Below are 17,364 nucleotides of genomic sequence, written 5' to 3' on the forward strand. Positions count from 1 at the left end.
GAATGAATTAGATCACTGACTAACAAGAAATAGCCCCATCTGTCTGTTTATAGATTATCAAAGGATCAGAATTGGGCATGATCCAAGCATGGTAACTCATTTCCCAATGGCAGCATGATTGTGCCTCTTTCCTTACCTCTTTGCTTGGGAACTTATCCTTCCCTTCATGGGCTATTACATGAACTGACATAGATCTTTCTTTTCTTTTCTTTTTTTTTTAAGATTATAAATTTATTTTGAGACAGACAGAGGCAGTGTGAGTAGGGTAGAGGGAGAGAGAGAGAGAATTCCAAGCAGGTTCTGTGCTGCCAGCTGCACAGAGCCCATTGTGGAGCTCGAGCTCACAGAACTGTGAGATCATGACCTGAGCCAAAACCAAGAGTCAGACACTTACCCTACTAAGCCACCCAGGTGCCCTGACATAGGTCTTTTAATAAAACATCACCTTCTACCTAGGTCATGTTAAACTTTCAAGGTTGTTTTTAATAGTTCTTCATACTTTAAGGTAGGCATTCTAACATGTTAGTGTGTCTTCCTTTTTAACGAGAAAAACACAGTAGTAAGTTGGCATGCCACAAACAGGACTTTGATAATCACAACTGTGCTACATTTCAGGGGGTAAAGTGTGATAGTGAAAAGTCAGTACTTACTTGCAGTGTAACTTGAGACTGATCCCATAATCTCTCATATCTTAATTTCCTCCTTTTTGAAATGCTAAAATCAACTTTGTAGAGTTTATTTTCAAGGGTTAGAAAAATTATAGGCAAATTATATAACAAGCATGATCCCTAGTAGGTGCCAACTATTGTGGCTCTTGTTATTTTTGTTGCTATGAACCACGTTAAGTCATCTGTTTAAAATAAAAACATAATTAGATAAAGGTTTTATATCCGCGATATATAAAGAACTTTATAATTCAATTAAAACAGACAGAAGACATGAGTAGACATTTTTCTAAAGAAGACAGACGGACAACAGACGCGTGAAAAGATGCTCAGGGCAATTGGGTGGCTCAGTTGGGTTAAGCGTCTGACTCTTGATTTCCACTCAGGTCATGATCTTGTAGTTTGTGTGTTCGAACCCTGAGTTGTGCTCTGCGCTAACAGTGCAGAGCCTGCTTGGGATTCTCTGTCTCCCTGTCTCTCTCTGCCCCTCCCCTGTGCATTCCCTCTCTCTTTCTCTCTCAAAAGCAAATAAGTAAACATTTTTTAAAAAGAAGAAAAAGAAAGAAAAGATGTTCAACATCACTGATCATCAAAGAAATACAAATCAAAACTACAATGAGAGGGGCGCCTGGGTGGCGCAGTCGGTTAAGCGTCCGACTTCAGCCAGGTCACGATCTCGCGGTCCGTGAGTTCGAGCCCCGCGTCAGGCTCTGGGCTGATGGCTCAGAGCCTGGAGCCTGTTTCCGATTCTGTGTCTCCCTCTCTCTCTGCCCCTCCCCCGTTCATGCTCTGTCTCTCTCTGTCCCAGAAATAAATAAAAACGTTGAAAAAAAAAAAAAAAAAAAAAAAAAAAAACTACAATGAGATATCACCTCCCACCTGTCAGAATGGCTAAAATCATCAGCACAAGAAACAGCAGGTGTTGGTGAGGCTGTGGGGAAAGGGAAACCCTCTTACACTTTTGACAGGAGTGCAAACTGGTACAGTCACTCTGGAAAACAGTATGGAAGTTCCTCAAAAGGTTAAGAATAGAACTACCCTACAATCCAATAATTGCACCACTAGGTTTTTACCCAAAGAATAAAAAAACAAAACAAAACAAAAAACCAGTTCAAAGGGGTACGTGCATCCCAGTGTTTATAGTGTTATTATCTACAGTAGGCAAACCATGGAAACAGCCTAAATGTCTATCAACTGATGAACAGATAATGAAGAAGTGTTATGTATCTACAATGGAATACTACTCAGCCATTAAAAAGAATGAAATCTTGGGGTGCCTGGGTGACTTAGTTGGCGAAGCGTCTGACTTCGATTCACGTCATGATCTTGCAGTCCATGAGTTTAAGCCCTGCGTTGGGCTCTGTGCTGACAGCTCAAAGCCTGGAGCCTGCTTTAGATTCTGTGTCTCCCTTTCTTTCTGCCCCTCCCCAACTTGTGCTCCATTTCTCTCTCTCTCTCTCTCTCTCTCTCTCTCTCTCTCTCAAAAATAAATAAACATTAAAAAAAGAATGAAAGCTTGCCATTTGCAACGATGTGGATGGAGCTAGAGAGTATCATCCTAAGCGAAATAAGTCAGAAAAACAAATACCATATAATTTCACTCATATGTGGAATTTAAGAAACAAAATGAATGAGAATAGGGAAAAAAAGAGACAGAGAGGCAAAACAAGAAACAGACTCTTTTCTTTTAAAGTTTATTTATTTATTTTTGAGAGAGAGAGCGAGCACATGCAAAGTAGGGAGAGAGAGGGAGAGGGAGAAGACCAAGGAGGCTGTCAGCACAGAGCCCAATGTGGGGCTTGATTTCATGGATGTGGGGAAATCTCATGATATCCTGAGCGGAAATCAAGAGTAGAATGCTTAACCAACTGAGCCAACCAGGCACCCCCAGACTCTTAACTATAGAGAACAAATTGATGGTTAACAGAAGGGAGGGTTGAGGGTGGATGAAATAGGTGAAGGGGTTTAAGAGTACACTTTTCATCATGAGCACTGAGTAATGTATAGAATGTTAAATCACTACATTGTACACCTGAAACTAATATTAACTGGAATTTAAAAAAAAAATTAATGCTTATTTATTTCTGAAAGGGAGAGAGAGTGCAAGTGGGGGAGGAGCAGAGAGAGAGGGAGACATAGAATCCAAAGCAGGCTCCAGGCTTTGAGCTGTCAGCACAGAGCCCAACACGGGGCTGGAACTCAAGTACTGTGAGATCATGACCTGAAGCAAAGTCGGCCGCTTAGCTGACTGAACCATCCAGGCGCCCCATTGACTAACTGGACTTCAAATAAAAACGTAAAAAAACAAAAAAAGTCAAAACATAGTTAATTAATACACACTTCATAGACTGGTCTTTGGAAGTGACTAAACTTGGAAATTCAGCTGATGAGTGGCTTATTCATATCATGAAATTAGAATTGTGCAGTCCAGGGTTGATAGAGCGATCCTGTTTTTCTCTTGTGTGTATCATTTGGACAACTGATAGATAACACACTGTCTTTATCAACAGGCATGTCATCTACGCTCCAAGCAGCCACAACAAGTATGCAGGGGAGTCGTTTCCAGGAATTTATGATGCTCTGTTTGACATCGAAAACAAAGATGATCCTTCCAAGGCCTGGGGAGAAGTGAAGAGACAGATTGCTATTGCAGCCTTTACAGTGCGGGCTGCAGCAGGGACCCTGAGAGAAGTAGCCTAGGTGGTTCTTCAGAGAACCCGTGTTGAATAGGTAGGTATATCACTATGGTGTATTGGTAAACTAAAACATAAAACTATGTATATGTATATGTATATAGACATGCACACACACACACATCTTAGCATTCTTTCTTCTTCTCCCTTCGAGTCAAAAAAGAAAGATGGACAATTTTTATTCTATAATAATAGAAGGTTAGGGGCACCTGTGTGGCTCAGGTGGTTAAGCGTCTGACTTCGGCTCAGGTCATGATCTCATGGCTTGTGAGTTCGAGCCCCATGCCTTGTTTTGCGCTGACAGCACAGAACCTGCCTGGGATTCCCTCTCTCCCTCTCTTCCTCTCTCTGCCCCTCCCCAACTTGCTCTCTCTCTCTCTCTCAAAATAAATAAATAAGTAGATAAAAATAATAATATAAGGTTATTCTGAGTTTGAACTAAATGTTAAATTAAGGTGAACACCTACTATATTAAAACACCCATGTGACATTATCAGAGAATCAAGTCTAGTTCAACACTTGTGTTGGCCCTACTGGCCACCCAGGGCTGAGAGAGCACTATCTTAGTGTGCCAGTGGAACAACTCTGGTCCACTCGCACTGCTGGTAAACATAGTCGTTCTGTACCATAAAGGATAATTACTTTTATTAAATTAGCGAATATTTTATTTATGTCAAAGGGTATATATAATATGTGTATAGTGAAAAATAATAAAGAAATGAACATTTGTAGAACTATCCCCACAAATAACCAAATTAAGAAAAAGAACATTACCAATATCTTTGACTCCTCCGTGTGCCACTGACCAGTGTGCCTTCATCTTCTGCCAGAGATACTCACTTCCTTTAATCTTCTGTGAGTTTTTCTGTTATTTATACCACACATGGTATATATCCCTTGTGTGTATTTGGCTTTGTGTATGTTTTTTAACTGTTTATAAATAAAATCATACTGTGTATGTATATTCTAAGACTTGATTTCTTTTTCACTCACCTTTGAAGGTGCATCCACACATGTGTTACTATGGCTGTAGTTCATGGATATAAACCAGTGGACTTGAGTGAATACAACATTTATCAGTCTGTGTCCAGTTAACACAAGGAAACCACACAGCAACACAAACAGGAAAAGTTATTATAAAGAATGATTCGTTAGACATGTGAAAAGATGTGCAGCATCAGTCACTACCAGGGAAATACAAATCAAAACCACAATGAGCTACCACCTCACACTTGTCAGAATGGCTGAAATTTAACAATTCAGGAAATAACTGATGTTGGCAAGGATGTGGAGAAAGAAGAACCCTCTTGCACTGCTGGTGGGAATGCAAACTGGCACAGCCACTGTGGAAAAGAGTATGGAGATTCCCCCCAAAATTAAAAATAGAACCACCCTATGACCCAGAAACTGCACTACTAGGTATTTATCCAAAGGACACAAAAATGCTGAATCAAACAGGCACATGTACCCCAATGTTTACAGCAACATTATCAACAATAGCTAAATTATGGAAAGAGCCCGAATGTCCATGCAATGGAATATTAGCCATCAAAAAGAATGAACTCTTGCCATTTGCAACAACATGGAACTAGAGTGCATTATGTTAAACGAAATAATTCAGTCAGAGAAAGATAACTATATGATTTTGCTCATATGTGGAACTTGAGAAACAAGATAGATGAACATAGATGAAATCATTATTACACTATATGTTAACTAACTTGGATTTAAGTTTTTTTTTTTTTAAAGGATGATTACAATAACATTGCAGTAAGGATATACTGCCAGTAAAAGGTAAAGGGAGCTCTAAAGAATATAAGCGTAGCAGACACAAGGAGCAGTCACTGTCTCTAGGGCTTAGATGGAGCAGCTAATGAACTTCCCCCACCCCACGGGCCTTACCGAATAGCAGAGAAGTCACTGTGGTGCTGTGCTCACAGACCTTGTGAAACTCCTCAGAAATTTGCACTCTAGGCTACTGTGGGAATTGTGATTGTGGGGAATTGTCTTGCCAGAGGCACTGCACTAGCAAACCAACCATGGGTGGTTTTAAAAGAAGCTCCTGGCTACTGTTCTGGTCGCCATGAATGGCAAGAAGCAAGTGCCAGAGGAGCAGCCTGGACCACAGGACGGGGCACCACAGGACGGCAGCACTGGCGAAGCCTTGTATGCTCTATGAGCCACGCGCTGAAGTCCTTTGCAGGCAGAGACCTGCCAGGTGAGCACATGGGAACCGGGAAGGAAAGCCCTTTCCTGCAAGGTCTCTACAATGCCTTCTACTGACAAAGTTTAACATCATGTCTCTCAGAAAAGAAAAAAAAAAATTTTAAGGATCCAGACACCTTTACAAAGAGCGGGCAATGAAGAGTAAGTTTGCAGCAGAGAAGCAATAAATTGGACAGCTGACACATAACAGAATGTATTTATTCATTTTCCTGCTGGTGGGAGTTTGGAATGTTTTCTGTCTTTTGTTCCTACAAACATGTCTCCCAATGCAAATATACAAGAAATATCTTTTCGGGCAGCATCTATCCTAAATGAAATGTCTGGGTTGTAAAATATGTACATCTTTAATTGTACTGTGAAACTGTTACAAAGTGGTTTTATTCTCCTATATTCCCAATGGCAAAGTGATCATATTATATAAGAGAATAGAAATAAGACAGACTGGCAGGTTAGAGAAATACAAAGAATTTAGTGTTTCTAGAAAGGGAGTGTGTCTATACATTGAGCATCAGATCATGTAAGGCTTGGGAAGATACACTAAGGAGTGTTACTATTTTCCTGTATAAAAAGCCATGTAGTGGAGCACCTGGGTGACTCAGTTGAGCATCCAACTTTGGCTTAGGTCATCATCTCGCAGTTCGTGAGTTCAAGCCCCACATCAGGCTCGCTGCTGTCAGCTCAGAGCCTGCCTCAGATCCTCTGTCCCCTTCTCTCTGCCCCTCCCCTGCTTGCACTTTCTTGAAAATAAATAAAGCATAAAAAAAAAGCCATGTAGTAAAGTTAAGCAGGGGAGAGCAGGTAAGATTTACATTTTTGGAAGAATTCTGGCCTAGGCATACGTGGATTGGAAGGGCATTAACACGGCAAGATATCACAACCTGAATTTTTTCTCATTACACCTATGCCATGTAGAGCTTCACCCTCAGAAAAGACAAGACTTCCCTCTTACTCTTCACATTTCATCTCTTCTGCAAAGACTTCCGGCATGTTCGCCCATTCCCTGCTATCTTTACCTCTACCAGTCATTAGGGACAAGTCTTGATCATTACTGTAGCTCTGGTCCTTCTATACCAGAATGCAGTCTGTAGCAACCACTCCTTTGTGAATAGTCGGTAGCGTGCATAGGAAGTTATGTCTGGGAGATGATGTGTTCGGCAAATGGTGGGGCTGGAAAGTGGTGTGCTTGGCACTAGGATTTCAGCAATGCCTTGTAATGGGATCTGCCTGAACATGCCTACTAAAGCTTTTATTGATGTCAGTGATACACAGTCAGACCATACTGTAGGTGATGCGTGGGCCCTGGAACAAGGTGAACAACACCATTCTAAAATATGAATAAAAACCCACATAGTGCTGAAAATTATGTGAATTTTCAGTTAAGTTGTAAGCATGCAATAAGCATCCCCCAAAACTTTGTGCAATTGCATGGTTTAATAACGTATGTTGGCACATTATTGTTAATTGTCATTTACTGGAGGTTGTACAGGGACAGAAGCACAGCTTTGGGAGACAGGTTGCTGGGTTCAAATGCTGCTTCTTTTACTTGGAATATGACTATGGGAAAGTTATTAAAACTCTCTTAAGTTTCTTCATCTATGAAATGGGTATTAAACAATATTTCATAGGGTTGCTGTAAGGATTAAAAGAGCTGGTACATACAAAGCACTTAGAACAGTGCCCAGCATATAGTTAGTAATCAAAACATGTTCAATATTGTCATTGGAATGGTATTTCTTGTTTAATAATTTTTTTAATTAATTAATTTTTGAGAGAGAGAGAGGGACACAGGGCATGAACAGCGGAGAGGCAGAGAGAGAGGAGACACAGAAGTCAAAGCAGGCTCCAGGCTCTGAGCTGTCAGCACAGAGCCCCGATGCAGGCCTCGAACCCACAAACAGTATGAGATCATGACCTGAGCCAAAGTCAGACACTCAACTGACTGAGCCACCCAGGTGCTCCGAGTATCTCTTAATATGGCAATAAGCATCACTTTTTTTTGTTCTCTCTTCAGCATGATGATACAGTTGAATTAGAAGATACCTACTCTAATTTCCAACACTAAAATTCTGAATTATTGTTTATTCTTTTATATGCATCTTATAATTTACTTATTGTTTATTTCTACCTACTATAGTTGTAAGATGTGTTTCACCAAATTGCAGTTATATATTTCTTGTTGAGTGTGATTTAAAAATGAGGTGAGGGGCGCCTGGGTGGCGCAGTCGGTTAAGCGTCCTACTTCAGCCAGGTCACGATCTCGCGGTCCGCGAGTTCGAGCCCCGCGTCGGGCTCTGGGCTGGTGGCTCGGAGCCTGGAGCCTGTTTCCGATTCTGTGTCTCCCTCTCTCTCTGCCCCTCCCCCGTTCATGCTCTGTCTCTCTCTGTCCCAAAAATAAATAAACATTGAAAAAAAAAAAAATTAAAAATGAGGTGAGGGGCGCCTGGGTGACTCAGTTGGTTAAGCATCCGACCCTTGATCTCAGCTCAGGTCTTTCTTTCTTTCTTTCTTTCTTTCTTTCTTTCTTTCTTTCTTTCTTTCTTTAATGTTTATTTATTTTTGAGAGAAAGAGAGAGAGAATGAGCAGGGGAGGGGCAGAGAGGGGAGACACAGAATCCGAAGCAGGCTCCAGGCTCTGAGCTGTCAACACAGAGCCCGATGCAGGGCTCGAACCCATGAAACGTGAGATCATGACCTGAGCCGAAGTCGGATGCTTAACCGACTGAGCCACCCAGGCACCCCTCAGCTCAGGTCTTGATCTCACAGTCGTGAATTCACGCTGGGTGTCGAGCCTGCTTAAGAAAAGTGTTCTTTAAAAAAATAATAATAATAATTAAAATAAATAAATAAATATGAGGTGAATTAACTAACTTTGTGAAAAGAAAATACACCAAATAAATTTTACATTGATCTGGATTTTAATAACAAGAAAGTAAAATCATTTACTAAATTATACTGGCATGAAAGGATAAAGATACTATTTATATTTTGGATAGCAACTTCATGATTATACTAAGGCCAAATTTCACTGGTTTATAAAATTGGAAAGACAATGCATGAACTTTAAAGATGAACTGTGTTCTTATGTACTTCCTCAGTGAAGACCTTTCTTTCTCATTAATCTCCTGGGACAATCTCAGAACCATAATGGATTCCACAGTGCTGAAGGCAGTGCTGCTACTGGCTGTCTGCTGTGCAGTTAGAGGAGAAAGGTGTATGTGTAAGGAGGCATAGAGCAGTTTCACAGCACAAAAGTCAAGTACCAAATTGGAATCATATATATAGAAAAGTAAGTCAATATGTCTACTAACGTTACTTTTTTAGTCTCAGGGATAGTGCTGTATATCTCCATCTTACTGTCATGGGTTATATGATCTAAGGGTTAATGCCTTATACAATCGTCTGATAGGGAAGTTTATAAAACATACACACTTTGGAAAACCGGAAAGGTTATTAAAAAGTCTAAAAGACATGGAATGCCATCTCTGATTATTAGGGCCTATTACCGTGATTTCTCACATTTCAATTCCTACACGATCCACTACATTTACTTGACTAAATCAAAGCCTTCTGGGCATTTCAATAAATAATTTGGGGCTAACCGGGCACTTGGGTGGCTCAGTTGGTTAACCTTCTGACTTCGGCTTAGGTCATGATCTCGCGGTTCACTAGCTCGAGCCCCACGTCAGTCTCTGTGCTGACAGCTCCCAGCCTGGAGCCTCCTTCGGATTCTGTGTCTCCCTCTCTCTCTGCCCCTCCCCCACTCATGCTCTGTCTCTCTCTCTCTCTCTAAAAAATAAATAAACATTGGGGCGCCTGGGTGGCACAGTCGGTTAAGCGTCCGACTTCAGCCAGGTCACGATCTCGTGGTCCGTGAGTTCGAGCCCCGCGTCAGGCTCTGGGCTGATGGCTCGGAGCCTGGAGCCTGTTTCCGATTCTGTGTCTCCCTCTCTCTCTGCCCCTCCCCCGTTCATGCTCTGTCTCTCTCTGTCCCAAAAATAAAGAAAAACGTTGAAAAAAAAATTAAAAATAAAATAAAATAAAATAAATTTAAAAAAATAAAAAAATAAAAAATAAATAAACATTAAAAAAATAATTTGGGGCTATTAATAAATCAAATTCAATGGCAAGTAGTAAAATTTTCAAGTAATTTAAATTTCATTTGTATTCAATCCGAAAAATGTATTTTAATCAAATAATTTAAATTCAGTTCAATTTATATTCAATCCAAAATATACTTGAATGCTAAAATAAATTGAGATGAAGGAAGCAGTGAAATATGGAGAATACAGCCATAAAATCAGAATAAAAGGGTGTGATTTAATATCTAGATGGATTGGGACTTACTAAACCTAAAAATTGGGGAAAAAAATCTCAAAGTAAATGATGTAAACCACATGTAAACAGCATCCTGGGAAAAATATTTGCAATGAATATAACAAAGTGTTACCATAACTAGCTTAATGGCTCTTTTAAATCAATAATTTCAGTATTAATAATTAATCTCCACTTTTTTCCCTGAGGACGTATGTATGTATGTGTGTGTGTTTAGATTAAGAGGAAAAGGAAATAAAAGAATAAGGATAAGAACATAAATCCAAGGCACAAAGTAGTGGGAATATGCATACCTAAACAGCAGAAGTCTTAACCTCTACCCTTCTTAAAGGTCAGCCACAACCTTAAGATAAACATAAATCTATTGCTCAGGAAAAGGAAACAGAGAGGTCAGTAAAATGGCAAGTTTACATGGAGTCAAGAGGATTACTGAACAAGAATAAATTAGGAGAACATGAGGAGGAGGTCACATAAAAAGTTAATCTGTATAATACATTGGCCAGAGTTGAAAGGACCCCTATTCTAGCAGATAAACCTCTCAACAGATGCATTTCATCAAAAATTCTTTGAGTCTTTGGGCATCTGGGTGGATCAGTCAGTTAAGCGTCTGACTTCGGCTCAGGTCATAATCTCATGGTTTGTGAGTTTAAACCCACAGCTGACAGCTGTGACAGCTTAGAACCTGAAGAACAGCTCAGACAGCTTAGAACAGCGCTGACAGCTCAGAACCAGAAAGCTGCTTTTGATTCTGTCTCCCTCTCTCTGCCCCTCCCTCACTTGTGCGCATGTGCCCTCTCTCTCTCTCTCTCTCAAAAATAAACTTAAAAAAATGCTTTGAGTCTTTCTTGTTTTTCATAGTAATAGTTGTAAATAATGCTTCACAACAGTTCATTAACCCCTTACAAACTTATGATCTATAAATTTGTTTTGCTCAGTGATTTGGGAATTTGTCTAAAGCACTACAACTAATTTGTACATCAGAATATTGATCCAGTGATCTGCAGCCTTTTTTACGATTCTATACCTATAACTCAGTCCCCATAGGTGGTTCTGCTGTTGAGGAGCAAAGTTATCTTCAAAGTTGTTCAGACTGTTCTTTGGTTTGTGAACACATTTTTAACTTTAAAAAAGCTCACAAACAGCAAAAAAGTAGTTCTTTATAATAAAACATATATATACCAAATGCGTATAAAGCTTTCTAATCTAAAGGACATATTTTTGAAAGAACTCACGGCTTTTTATTTGTATCAGAGAATATTTATTTTTAATTGCCTTTTAGGAAAAACATCCAACAAATTAAAAAAAAAAAAAAAAAAAGGATTCAGGGAGCCTGGTTCACTCAGTTAAGCATTCACTTTGGCTCATGGTTCCTGAACTCCCCCATTGGTCTTTCTGCTGTCAGCACAGAGCCCATTTCAGATCCTATCTCCCTCTCTTCCCCCTCCCCTGCTTCATGCTCTCTCTCTCAAAAATGAATAAACATTAAAAAAAAAAAAAAAAAAAAAAAAAAGATGATCAGCATAGAGGATTCTGCTGGACCACAGAGGATGTTTAGGGCAGTGAGGCTACTCTGTATGAAACCATAATGATGAATACATTTTATTATAAATGGTCCAAATCCATAGGATGTACAGTACCAAGAGTGAATTCCTGGGTAAACTATGGACTCTGGGTGACAAGGATATGTCATTGTAGGTTCATCAATTGTAACAAATGCACTGTTCTGGTGAGGGATGTTGATAATGAGGGAGGTTATGCATGTATAGGAGCAGGGAGTATATGGAAAATCTCTGCACCTTCCCCTCAGTTTTGCTGTGAACCTTAATTTGTTCTAAAGAGTAAAGTTTATTTAAAAAAAAATATTCATGCAAGAGTCCTATTGTAGTTAATAGATTTTAGGTTTAGAATGGTCACTGAAAAGCATATGTGAAGTCACCTTATGTGGGCTTGAAAATATAAAATCAAATAACGACATCAGACAAACTGATCTAATTATCTACCACCAGCTGGTATTTGTTGATGTTTCCTTAATAGATTAGGTGATTATGTAAATCCAGGCAGAAGGACTTGAACTTGTGTTTACAGTTACAATAACCTAATCTTCTATTAAGAGTGTAACACAACATCTTAAGTGTCTAGTCTTTGAAAATTCCACAAAAAATCTGAACAATTAAATTCAGACCACCACATTATCCAGAAAATAAAGACCCTCACTAATGCTCATTAGGATGCCAAGTTACAGTTACCAGTGAGTTCTGTCTTATAAAGCAACCAGCCTGGCTAATTGACTTTTCCTCTAAAATTACCATCATGAGAACATTTATAATGCTTATCTTATGTTCTTGTTAAATGGAGCACCTGGGTGGCTCAGTCAGTTAGGCATCTGACTCTTGATTTCGGCTCAGGTCATGATCCCATAGTCATGAGATCAAACCTGGAGTAGGGCTCTGTGCTGATAGCATGGATCCTGCTTGGTATTCTCTCTCTCCCTCTCTCTCTCTGCCCCTCCCTCACTCACATGCACTCTCTCTCTCTCAAAATATATAAATAAATATTTTTAAAAATCAAGAATAAGGAGGCAAACATATAAATTCCTTAGATGTAAAAAAGACAATAAGAGGATTTTATGAACAATATTATGCCTATGCACTTGACAATTCAGATGATATTAACAAACGCCTTGAAAAATATATCTTATAGAAGCTAGCAAAAGAAGAAATAGAAAATCTGAGTGGTATGATTTACATTAAAGATATTAAACTTATCGTTTAAAAAAAAAACTTCTCACAAAGAAAACTCCAGTGATCTCTTTCAGTTAAATCTTTCAAACATTTAAGAAAGAAATAACACAAACTTCAGCAAAGTATTCTGGAGAAGTAAAGAAAACTAATACTTCCCAACCCATAACTTTGATATCTAATCCTGCCAAGAGTATTACAAGAAGTGAAAATTATAGCACAGCCTCTAATATATATATTAGAGTATATATATATATATATATATATATATATATGTATGTATGTATATGTATATATACATACATATATATATATATATATATAAAATCATTCTTATAGATGCAGGAAAAAAGCATTTGATATAACTCAAAGCCTATTCACAATTTTTCAGTAATTATTAACAAAAAGTGAAATTTCATAGTGAAATTTCATAGATTTTCTAGAGAAATTTATGACAAATAATATATTTAATGAGGAATTTGAACGTTTTCCACGTAAGAATAGGAATGAAATAAGAATGTCTGCTATTTCCACTTCCCAACACTATTATAGATGACTTATTCAAAGCAATTAGACAAGAAAAAGAAATCACACTCCTTCAAGCAGTGAGCCTGACTTTATTTAAGATTTGGTAACCCAGGAAGCTGCAGTGCACTTATTTTATTTTATTTTTTCTCATTTTATTTTTTAGAGAGAGAGGGATAGAGTATGAGTGGGGGAGGGGCAGAGAGTGAGGGAGACACAGAATCCGAAGCAGGCTCCAGGTTCAGAGCTGTCAGCACAGAGCCTGACGTGGGGCTCAAACCCATGAACTACGAGACCACAACCTGAGCCCAAGTAGGACGCTTAACCCGCTGAGCCGCCCAAGAGCCCCTGAGACCCACTTCTAATGGCTCTTGTAGCTGCTGCATTTGGGTTCTTGCTATGCAGCATTATGGATAATGCCAGTCTGATTGATACCTGGCTTTATGGTCTGAGTTTGTCCAAAAGTTGTTCATATTCGTTGGAGAGCAGATGATCAGGCTAATTTGGGCTGTTTTTCCTATTGAAGTGTTTACATCTATTTCTAATTGCCCAAGTAGTACTGACAGCAGTTTTATAAGGTTTTGACCACCTTCTGGTAAAAAGACTCACCAACTATTCCCTCCAACCACACTGCTGTCAACCTGGAATTCATTAGTGTTTGCTAGAAGCAGAGTTGAATGGCATCACCCGTGATTTTGAGGTGCAAAAATTTGGTGGAAGCCAGGCATTGGTTGTATTATAATCCATGGTGTCGTCCAAATGGGTGTGTTGCTGCCTGGGTCCCGGCTTCTCACAGTATCTGCCCCATGTGAGGTGAATGAAATGAAAGTCCTTTTTAACCTTGTCAGTGCAAACTATCCTTCATGGGAACCTCTAAGCATAATAAATTATCAATGCACTTTTGAAATTATTTTTTGATCCACTTTTTATTTCCAAAAAGGCCTGATATCTGTGATATTAGCATTTCCTTAGCCTAACAGAAGATACAATTTTTCAACTATACACTCTCAGATTTATGTTCATATTAGGTTTCTATCAAGCTAAGCCCATAAACCTTGGTGAATCCACATCTGTCAAATGTTCAAGAATTAGTCCATGCTAGGAATAGATTTCTTCTAGTTTTTGGCAGGCTCATTGTTGGCTGTAGTAGGGAACTTAAGCCTTTTTAATCAATGTTTTTGTTTTTCAGGGGGCTCTTCCCACAGAAAGTTGAGGGGAAAAGAATGTCAGGAGTCAGTCAGCTGCTCTTTGTTTTCTTCTCCAGTTGTACACAGCAGATTTCTCTTTCTTTTTTTTTTATTAAATTTTTTAATGTCTATTTATTTTTGAGAGAGAGGGAGACAGAGTGTGAGTGGGGGGGGGGGGGGGCAGACAGAGAGGGAGACACAGAATCTGAAGCAGGCTCCAGGTTCTGAGCTGTCAGCACAGAGCCTGATGTGGGGCTTGAGCTAGTGAACCATGAGATCATGACCTGAACCAAAGTCAGAAGCTTAACCAACTGAGCCACCCAGGAGCCCCAGATTTCTCTTTCTTATTTGAGATGTTATGGATTTCTTATTTCTCTATATATGCATTCATCTTCCCTACTAATTTATAATCTCTGATTCTAGGAGTTTTGTCTAACTTACCTTTGAAAACTAGGTAACTTCCCCCTTTGGGGGAAGGGAATTGAGAGGTTGTTATGGTACTCAGTAAAACTTACTCAGGATAGCAACTGCTTAATTACTATGTTTATTATTTGAGGTAGGGATGAGATCACAGAGTGTGGTCTATAGGACTTTTATATGCTGTGTAAAGTGATCACAAATCCGGGAAATAATGGTGCAAACAAATGTTGGACAAATCCCTGTAAGGGAGGGGCACCTGGGTGGCGCAGTCGGTTAAGCGTCCGACTTCAGCCAGGTCACGATCTCACGGTCCGTGGGTTCGAGCCCCGCATCAGGCTCTGGGCTGATGGCTCGGAGCCTGGAGCCTGTTTCCGATTCTATGTCTCCCTCTCTCTCTGCCCCTCCCCCGTTCATGCTCTGTCTCTGTCTGTCCCATAAATAAATAAAAACGTTGAAAAAAAAAAATTTAAAAAAAAAAAAAAAAAAAAATCCCTGTAAGGGAGCGCACCATTTAGCAACACTATAAGGGGGTTTCCTGCACACATAACCATTTAATTTTTATTGAAAGATGAGAATACTAGAAAATCCTTCCTCTCTATGCTTATGTAGAGGATATGCAACCTGTTAAGAAATGTTTGAGGCAATTTTCCCAAAATTAAAATTTCTGGAAAAGTCCTCATGTACATATCTATATATACATATATATATATATATATATATATATATATATATATATATAGTATTTACTATTTCCTTTCCTTAATCTACTTAGAATACATTTGACTAGCATAATTGCTAGTCAAATAATGCTTCTGAAGCTTATATTACTTTACAATCCTATGCATTCAGTAGTTACTTTACCTTTTTTTTACTATATACTAGCTTTTATGTTTGGTTTCAACTTGATAATTTTTATTTTATTTTATTTTATTATTTTATTTTATTTTAAGTTTATTTATTTATTTTGTGAGAAAGAGAGAGAGCAGGGGAGAGGCAGAGAGAGAGAGAGAACGAGAATCCCAAGTAGGCTCTGCACTGTCAGCAGATGTCTAGCCCGATGCGGGGCTCGAAACTACAAACCACAATATGATGACCTGAGCCAAAATCAAGAGTTAGATGCTTAACCAATTGAGCCACCAAGGTGCCCCACAATTTGATAATGAAAAAAATAATAATGTTTATTTATTTTTGAGAGAGAGAGGGAGACACAGAATCTGAAGCTGGCTCCAGTGCTCGCTTCGGCAGCACATATACTAAAATTGGAACGATACAGAGAAGATTAGCATGGCCCCTGCGCAAGGATGACACGCAAATTCGTGAAGCATTCCATATTTTTCAGAAAGTGAATTTATAATAATAGTAATAAAATTAATCGCTGGGCTTGAAAACAGTATAAAGGACAGCAGAGAAGCTATTGCTACAGAGATCAAGGGACTAAGGAACAGCCAGGAGGAGCTGAAGCTGGCTCCAGACTCAGAGCTGTCAGCACAGAGCCCGACATGGGGCTCGAACTCACAAACTGTGAGATCATGACCTGAGCCAAAGTCAGACACTTAAGCTACTGAGCCACCCAGCTGCACCAAATAATTTTTTTTATTTCTTTTTAAAACTTTATTTAACATAACTATGCTTACAGAATACACTCATATTGGTTAATAGAATGCAATTTAAGTTTTACTTATCCTACACAATTTGGTCCAAAAACTTGGTACACAGTTTAAATGTTAAAAAAAAAAAATTACAATCTGGTTTATTTTCCATCTATTACAAATGTATATAAAAGATACTCCCATCAAAGTTTCTAAAAGGTGATTTTTTTTTATTTTTTTTTAATGTTTATTTATTTTTGACAGAGAGAGAGACAGAGCATGAGCGGGGGAGGGGTAGAGAGAGAGAAGGAGACACAGAATCAGAAGCAGGCTCCAGGCTCTGAGCTGTCAGCACAGGGCCCGACGCGGGGCTCGAACTCACAGACTGAGATCATGACCTGAGCTGAAGTCGGATGCCCAACCAACTGAGCCACCCAGGCACCCCTTCTAAAAGGTGATTTTTATTTAAACTTTTACTTTCAAAAATTCCTAGTAAGGTTAGATTATTTTCATGTTTATAAAAATAGGGCCTAAACTCCCACGCATTAGATAACTTAGTGAGACAACCTATAGGCAAGCATTGGTGATTTGTTAAACTGTGATAGGCGTCAACAAAACACAGGCAGTATGGCACCTCTGTTAAAAATAATTTCCACAGCATGCACAGCATGATGACTATAGTTAACAATACTGTACTGCATGTTTGTAAATTGGGAAGAGAGGTCTTAAAAGTTCTCATCATGAGACAAAAATTATGTAACTATGTATTGTGATGGATGTTAACAAGACTTATCGTGATCATTTTGCAATATATAAAAATACCAGATCATGTTGTAACACTTGAAACTAATATAATGTTATATGTTAATTATACCTCGATTAAAAAAAAATTTTCTGGGGACACCTGGGTGGCTCAGTCAGTTCAGTGTCTGATTCTTGATTTCGGGTTAGGTCATGATTGTGAGATTGGGCCCGCGTCAGGCTCTCCA

The 17,364-nt window shown here is 39.0% G+C and overlaps 1 protein-coding gene, 1 long non-coding RNA gene and 1 other non-coding gene across 6 annotated transcripts in view; 2 read left to right on the forward strand and 1 right to left on the reverse strand.

Annotated features, from left to right (window-relative positions):
- LOC112864913 (Putative N-acetylated-alpha-linked acidic dipeptidase) overlaps positions 1–5,078 on the forward strand; it is a 66,270-nt gene extending 61,192 nt beyond the window's left edge. For 3 of the 4 annotated variants that reach the window (XM_086678550.1, XM_025927922.2, XM_086678552.1), the window contains exon 19: positions 3,176–4,320. In XM_086678550.1, coding sequence (XP_086534676.1) covers positions 3,176–3,365 — 190 coding nt within the window. In that variant the 3' untranslated portion in view covers positions 3,366–4,320. Of the gene's footprint in view, positions 1–3,175; positions 4,321–4,359 lie in introns of those variants that run through there. The other variant, XM_086678551.1, reaches the window with a different exon arrangement.
- LOC147576806 (uncharacterized) overlaps positions 1–17,364 on the reverse strand; it is an 859,087-nt gene that overhangs the window by 593,748 nt on the left and 247,975 nt on the right. The window lies entirely within an intron of this gene.
- Positions 16,016–16,122, forward strand: LOC147576807 (U6 spliceosomal RNA). Its single transcript, XR_015241486.1, has one exon. It is a non-coding gene; the product is annotated as a U6 spliceosomal RNA (small nuclear RNA).

The sequence above is a fragment of the Puma concolor genome, chromosome D1, assembly GCF_028749965.1.
Source record: "Puma concolor isolate L17-30 chromosome D1, mPumCon1.1.hap2, whole genome shotgun sequence".
Taxonomy (NCBI): domain Eukaryota; kingdom Metazoa; phylum Chordata; class Mammalia; order Carnivora; family Felidae; genus Puma; species Puma concolor.